Source organism: Panicum hallii, chromosome 8 (assembly GCF_002211085.1).
Source record: "Panicum hallii strain FIL2 chromosome 8, PHallii_v3.1, whole genome shotgun sequence".
NCBI lineage: Eukaryota > Viridiplantae > Streptophyta > Magnoliopsida > Poales > Poaceae > Panicum > Panicum hallii.
The window spans coordinates 15,203,313-15,211,370 of NC_038049.1; the positions used below are offsets into that span (position 1 = coordinate 15,203,313).

At 44.2% G+C, this 8,058-nt stretch overlaps 1 protein-coding gene across 1 annotated transcript; it reads right to left on the bottom strand.

The window, feature by feature from the left end:
* Positions 1 to 268: 268 nt before the first annotated feature.
* LOC112902723 (serine carboxypeptidase-like 42) lies at positions 269 to 4,583 on the bottom strand. Its single transcript, XM_025971886.1, has 10 exons — positions 4,192 to 4,583; positions 2,950 to 3,057; positions 2,752 to 2,844; positions 2,575 to 2,667; positions 2,404 to 2,489; positions 2,040 to 2,318; positions 1,820 to 1,953; positions 1,179 to 1,271; positions 976 to 1,093; positions 269 to 843 (listed from the first exon to the last, which is right to left on the bottom strand). Exons 1-10 carry the CDS (start codon positions 4,436 to 4,438, stop codon positions 679 to 681), a joined length of 1,416 nt encoding a protein of 471 aa, XP_025827671.1. The 5' UTR covers positions 4,439 to 4,583; the 3' UTR covers positions 269 to 678.
* Positions 4,584 to 8,058: the final 3,475 nt, after the last annotated feature.

Genomic DNA, 8,058 nt, shown 5'->3' on the forward strand with positions numbered 1-8,058 from the left:
TTTCTGGACCATGTGGGTTTGCACACTAATCGAGCAGAGTTTGTTGAGGAGGAAAAAAAAACTCAAGCTAAGGAAAGGAATCGTCTCCGCCGAGTGAAACTGTTAATCAAGCATATCACAGCATTGACAGGTAACGTTACAGCGGAAGTTTGTATCTTGTCCTGATAGTATAACTTATGGATCAAGATTCAAGGTGTTACATTTGCTGAAAATAAGATTCACATCATACCATGTCAGGTATACCATTACAGAAACACTAACCCCCAAGTACAAGAAGCATCATAACAGTTGATCTGCCATCTATTTAATGAATGACCATTTGCCATCTTTTACAACGAATGACTTTTCTATCCTTTTTTGATAGTGAAATGCTGCTGAGCTTAGAAAAGTGAACCATAAACTATTTTGGTGTACTTGCAGTGTCAAATTGCACAATGCCCTATTGTTACTGCCGACATAGGCGCGTACACCAGTTGCTCTGTGTTCCAGACTTCAGGATTGTAATCTGATGATCTATGTAAGGCGATAAACATAATACATGGAAGTGATATTTTCTGCTCCTTATAAAGAATAAAGAACTTATTGAGCACCCCACATCTTTATGGACTAATCTACAGTAGTAAAGTGGAAAAAACCTAAGCCACTTTTTCCTATCTTCAGCTTCTTTCGTAGGTACACTTAGTCAATGGGTGGATTTGTTGTGTTTGGTAGTCTTTTTCCAAGTACAATGGATCGAAATAGCCCAAGCGCCCGGTCTGGCTGTGCGAATGGCACCATGTGAGATGCACCCCTCACTGTTGCAAAGGTCAGAAAGTTGCCATACTCCGTCGCCCAGCCTCCAACCTTGAAGTCAAATATACATAGATATTTCCATGGTCAGTGAACTTCTAATTGCTTCAGAATCATGTTTACACAATACCAGCTAATTTGTATACGTAATTGCAATAAAATGTAGTGAAAGAACAAAAAGTATACCTGGCCTTTGCGGAACCAAGTACTGTAGGGGACTGTAACAGGCAACCCCATGGTGTGAGCTAGCTCTCGCACAAGGGTTCTGCTGCCCAACAAGGGCACAACAGAGTCTTGATCACCACTGTAGTGTTGAGTGATCATGTCAGATGATATTTTACAAGAGGCAAAACTGTTTATTTGAAGTAAAAGAGAAAAGGCTACATCACCTGAACACCCAGAGTGGTATATTGTGCTCCACAATTCTTTGAAGTATAGGCAAGATGTTGATGTTGCCATCCGTATTGCTGTAATTCAGGACACTGGTACATGATGCAAAAGACCCATGTCAGTTGGAAAGATGACCTACCTGATCTTCAACTATTATTTGTTAGCATGGTCTATATTAGGCAGGGTTCTTGCTATCTTTGGCAAGCCCTTTTGGGTTTAGGGAGGTGCGGCAGCACATGCATGTTGCCTTGTGCGCCCACTCCTTGTTTTGGTTAGTTGGTTAAATTAGGCAAGGATCTCCCCTGATAGGATTGTTTTCCTATTCCCGTGGACACCCTCACCTATATGTACTCGAGCCTTTGCTCCCCATTAATCAATCTATTGTTTCTCCCAATTCTCATCCACTTTCATTATTGTTTGCTTTTCAGTTCATTTCTAACAATAGTTGCCAGCTCCAGAATCAACAAATCAGAACTACAATTTATATGATATTCAAAATCACTGAAACAAACTCTTTCGGGAACTTTGCTGGAAGTAACCATATATGTAGCTAAAAAAAGTGCTTACAGAAGCATCTAAATTCTGAAGTATGGAAGAACCAACAAATTTAATTGGTATGAGTAGCAATATAAACACTTACTCACTGCACATGCTCCAGTGATACTTCAAATGTGTCCTGTTAGCATGCAGAGCCTGCTGCACTTCTGGAAGGTTGAAATAGAAAAACCTCTCATAGGTCATGCAAACATCCACTCCCACGCTGATTTTCGTTGCCTACAATTAACAGAAAGAACCTATCACACAAGAGGAATCAAATGATTCTGAATACTACATTTGTACCATGAGGAGCAAAAGCTTACATATTTTCGCAGCCGTAGCTCCTGCATCACAATTGATGGGTAGCAGACATCGAGAATAACATCATAGTTGTTGACGTACTCCCCAATTATAGTGTTTGCTTCAGATATAGCATCATTACATGACTTGCTCTCATTATGGGGGTTATTGAAGGTGTAATCCTCAAAATCACAACTGTGGCTGATCGCTAGAAATATTTCATCAGATATCATGCCATGAGACCAGAAATACTCATAGGTTGCAGGGACATCCCTATCAAGCTTAAGAAGCGGATTTCCAATCTGCTCAAGTTAATGCAAGAGTTAGAATTGTTAATCATAAAGTTTAACTCAAGAAGACATTGGCAAGGTATGCTTGAGTACATACAGCAACACCCTTGACATTGAACTTGAAGCCCTTTGATTTCTCATTATGGGTAAGGAGTACATCGGTAAGTTGTGGTATGTAATGCCCTGCATTGTTTTTTTATGAATCCCATTAACCATAACCGAGTTTTATAATGCCTTAACATGCAAAAGAGAACTAGCAGTTGCCTACCTGCATAGCTCTCTCCAGTAAGAAACAGGGCTCTCGATCTGTACTCTGGGAATTTCTCGTACCATCCAAGCAAAAATTTGTACATGTCATAAGCTGTACAGTTGAACAAGTAAACAGTCAGATCCAATATTCCAGGCCGAAACTTCCCTGTGATTTTCAAATATCACATTAACTAACCAGTGCGCACATCGCCAGTGTTGTAGTCTGATGAAGTATTTGAGTAAGACCATCCAACTCCAGCTGGTGATTCGACAAACAGAAGATTGGACGCTGCAAAAGTGAACGTAAAACAGCATCGAACAAACTAAAGTTAGGAACTACACTTTGCTTTCTTACTGAACAACCAGATGGAAATATAACAGCCTGAATCCCAACCTTTGTTCCATGACTTCTTGTTCAATCTGAGACCCCTGCCATCTCCCCTCGGATAAAATGGACCTAGCTCCGTGAAAGCGCCACCTCCAATCGAAGAACAACCGGGACCTGACAATCATATAAACTATGACTACAAGCCGGAGAAAACTTGCAGCAAATTTAACGCACATTCCCTAATCTTACAATAAGTTTTTCAATGGGATAATTGTTGTAATCAAGGTTCTGTTCCTTGAAAGAAGCTTAATTTTACTTTTGTTTGCATAGAGATGAAATCAAACTGTGCCGAAGCTTTCTTTCGGTGTGTCTTTTGCTGCATGGAGATCAAATGATGTCTCACTTCTTTGAAATATGCAGGAACAACGAAACACAGTCCAATGGAGTAAGGCTCTAAACGGGCAAGGTCACATGTGGTGACCTCATTACCTCAAAGGACAAAGATACTATCCTAGTACTTGGTGAAAAGGGGTACGAAGATGCAAGTTATTTTAATGTTAACCCTTTCCTAATTTTTTTTTCATGGCAGGTGTGGAGCAGTTGACGAATAGGAGGCAGTCCTATGTTTCCAGTCGAGGAAACACTGCCTGCCATCATATTCCCCACATGAACAAGGAATGCTATGTTGAATGGCGAATAAAAAAATGCTGAAGGTGTATTTGAGAAAATGGTTGATTATTTTTTAGTGACTATGGTTAATTAATCGCACTTCCTAATCTTGGTTACTACAGTGCTCCAATCAGAATATGCCAAAAAAATAACCGTATACATTTCTTTGAGCAATATTTTTCATATTTCTAATGGAACAGTATACGGACTCCAGTTCCAAAGATTGGAAAATCAGAAATGTGTTTATCTTCAAAATATCAAACAAAAAAGCAATTAAGACAAGATTACAGCACCAGCTAAACACGAACTGCCCAATGGATCTCTACAGACGAAAATTCATCAAAATTCAAGAGAATGTGACAAAGTGATTTAAGATCCCTGCGGCGTCAATCCTATCCAAGCAAGTTCAACGACAGTCAACCCAGTCGACTCTGAATTTCAGCAGCAAACACCATCAAAGGAAATTCAGATGCAAACGTTTAGGAAGGCATGGAGATTGATAATAAACTACTAGCAGAGGAGAAAAAAAAGGTCGTATTTTTTTCATCAAATTCCTCACATCAGGGAGGCAAAAATAAGAGCACAACATCTGCCAAAATCTAGTGAGAGACAGAGCGCTCCTGCCGGCAACCAACCAACCTCCATTGAGCCATAGCATGAGCGGCTTGGCGGCGGCGCCCTCCTGCGCCTCGGCGAAGTAATAGAAGAGGCTCCTGCCGGCCTTGACGTCGACGTCCACGTACCCGGCGAACTGCCTGAACGTCACCGGCGGCTGCCCGGGCAGCCTAGTCACCAAATCCTCCGCCGGAAACCCCCACGCACAACCGCCAAGAACCCAGCCCACGGCCGCCATCGCCAGCGCCAGGGCCCTCCAGGAAGCCGCCATTGCTGCTCCTGCAGCTAGGAGCTAACGGAACTGGACGGGGGAGAAGAGGCTAGAGAGGAGGTGGATTGTCCGGTGGACGGAGCTAGCGAGGAAGAAGCAGTGGTGGCCCTCGCGGGGCTATATACCGGGGCCGCGGAGCCTTTTCCTCCGCGGCGACCCGAAAAGACTGCGATTAGCTCGTGGGTTGTTATCGGTTCAGTTTGGATTTGGATTCCGTTGTGTTTTGTTTGGCTTCGCCGGCGGTTTGTGCTCCTGATTTTCTGCAACTGGTGTAGTGTTGTTCTTGTTTTAATGCGCGAGGAAAACGTTTCAAGTTCTGAGAATCAATGACGAGTGGACCCATTGTCGTTTTGTTTTTTGACGAAAATAAGTAAATATATGATGCAAAAATGTATGTGGACTAGTTTTCATTTTCCTGAGAACACGCATGTGGACTATTTTCGTGTCCAGATTTTACCACAAGTTAATTAAGGTGCATCAAGATTTACCATGATAACCAATAATAATAATCATATACGAATCCTACACGTTGTGCTACCTGTGCATTCAAGAATTTTCTCAAAACAGAGATATCATGTTTAAGGCGATATTATATATATATATATATATATATATATATACCATGTGCTATTCTACATCGTGCAGTAGTTTATTCTACATCAACAGTTAAACTGATCAGAATTACTGAATAAATTTTCAGCAGTTCAGTAACCGACAAACTATTAATGAACATTGTTCAGTAACTAGATAAATTTAGTTCAGTATTTTGACGATTATTTTTGCTACTTACAGAAAATGGGTGTAGAATGTTATTCTACACCTTAGATGTAGAATAGCGTTGCCGTGTGTATATATACACACACGACCCCTAGGTAAATAAGTGACAGGGTCATCTTTCACTCGCAACAAGATTTGCCATTCTAACATATGCAAGTAAAAAAAAAGGTCCTGATTGACGGCAAAATCCCAATGGACCTTTGTTTATTGGTTGACTCAAGTACAGGGTAGTGGTTACAGCAGTACAACTCCTGTTCATGATCTGAAATTTGCATCCTCTAGAATTACTCATGAACTCAATACTCAATGCAACGGTCTAAAGTTTTCAGAATCTCATCCAATGGTTGAATTCTTGTTCATGGATAAGTTTTGCAAAGGTTCTGAAACTCGATGTATCCTTGGTCTTGGCTAAATTTTGCATGACAATTTGAAATTATTAGGCTATCTCCAGCGGGCGCCCCTAAAACGTTCTGTTCTCCAAATATAGAGCTTACTGTGCCGCTGCACCGCTCCATCTGTATCCTCCATCGGGTCCGGTAAAATGGAGGAGGACGAGTGCGTCCCGCACAGATGAAGGGGGAACCGGCCTCCTCCATCCCTGTCGCCCATTCCGCGCGCGCGCGGGAGGAAACTGCCGGCCAGGGGAGGCGGCGGGCGCGGAGGAGGGGGCGGCGCGCGGCGGGGCAGGGGCGGCGCGCGGTGGGGCAGGGGCACGGAGGAGGGGGCGGCCGCGGAGGAGGGGGCGGCGCGCGGCGGGGCAGGGGCGCGGAGGAGGGGGCGGCCGCGGAGGAGGGAGGAGGGAGGGCGGCGTGGGAGGAGGGAGGAGGGGTCGGCGCGGCGCGGAGGAGGCGGCGGGCGCGGAGGAGGCGGCGGGCGCGGGCGGCGGAGCGGGAGGCGGGGGCGGGCGCGGGCGGCGGAGCGGGAGGCGGGAGGCGGAGCGGGAGGCGGGAGGCGGGCGCGGGCGGCGGAGCGGGAGGCGGGGGCGGGCGCGGGAGGCGGAGCGGGAGGCGGGAGGAGGAGCGGGCGGCGGAGCGGGAGGCGGGAGGCGGGCGCGGGCGGCGGAGCGGGAGGCGGGAGGAGGAGCGGGCGGCGGAGCGGGAGGCGGGAGGCGGGCGCGGGCGGCGGAGCGGGAGGCGGGGGCGGGCGCGGAGGAGGAGGAGGGGCGCGGCGGGGCGGAGGAGGAGGAGGGGCGCGGCGGGCGCGGCGGAGGAGGCGGGCGGGGGGCGGGCGGAGGCCGAGGAGGGGGCGGGCGGAGGGGGAGAGGGGGGGGCGGTTGGTTGGAGAAATAGAAAAAAAATTGCGATTGTGGGGTATGGAGGATGCAAATGGAGGATATCGTTGGAGTTAGGTTTGGTATAGGGAATGAAGTTGATATGGAGGATGGAAATAGGGGATGGAATTTGGAGAATATCGCTGGAGATAGCCTTAGGAGCTTCCAAGTTAGGGGTGCTCCTCTCGAAATGGAATTACTACTCCCACCCGAGACTGAATGGGTAGCCGTTGGAGAGAGCACCAGGAGGTGATAAGAGCCCATTCACTGCTCCTGCTGCCATTCAGTTCGGTTCGGTCAGAGGCATTCAAGCCCGTGCGTCAGCCGTCGCGAAGGCTGCAATGGCATATGTGGCCGCCAGGCACAGCTCACCTCATTCAAGAGCCATCATGGCAGATGCGCCCAGGAGCTGGCGCCCTGGATTCCTTGCAAACCATCCGGAGTGGTAGCATCTGCCACTGCAATCAATAGATATTTCGGCACAAACACCAATTGCGCCTAAATATGAGTGAAGATTTTCGGGGAGGAAGGTAATTTATTTAAAAACTACTCCCTCCATCTAAAAAACAAGTAATTTTAAGAAGGTTATGATAGATTAATATGGAGGTGAAATAATTTTATTTGCCTCTATTTATTAGCCATATTTGATATAATTGATTGCTGCATGCACATGCACCTATCAAATAGGGTAAAATGACTTATTTTAGAATAAATTTTGAATCATATATGATTTGTTTTTGGAACGAAGAGAGTAAAGAATACCGTAAGCTACCTTCGTTTCAAATTATAGTTTATTTCAACATTTTTCAAGGTAAAATCTCTCAAATTTGACTAAATTTATAAAGATATAACAACACATACAATACCAAATAAATGCACGATCAAAATATTTTTTTCATTATGGATTCAATGAAACTAATTTGTTACGTAGATAATAATGCTTTTTTTCTATACACTTAGTTAAAGTTTGAGAAGATTGACTTAGAACAAAATTAAAATAAACTATAATTTAATTAGAGTGATGAGAACATATATAAAAGTTAAACTGTTTGTGCGCAAGACACACCAACAAATTGAGAAGATGTTCCTAGTAACACTTCTTTCCACACGTCTTCTAAGTGTTTGTTTAGAAGGGTTTCTCCCAAAACAACTTTACTAGTGAAATCAAAATTGGTAAAGAGAAAAAAACTAGTTTCATCTAGCTTCTAATTCATTTTAGTCGAAGCATTTATGGTTTCACGCTATTTATGGTTTCACACTATTGTATATCGATTTGCATAAATTAGGTAAAATTGAAGCCTGAATAAGCTTTTCCAAACATGCTCTAAGTTGCAAAATGCATTGTAGGTAAAAAAAGTTGTCGTTTCTATATCTTGAGATGAACGAATGTACACCTTTATTCTAATGTGACTTTATCCCATTTTGTTACCATTAGTGCCATGTAAATATATATTTGGATTATTTTAATATAGAATAAGGACAAGAGAACGGGAGGGTGAAGTTTTAAATTGACCCATTGATTGAACAGCCACTAAAAAACAAGTTTAGTATAAAAACACCTGCATATATGTAT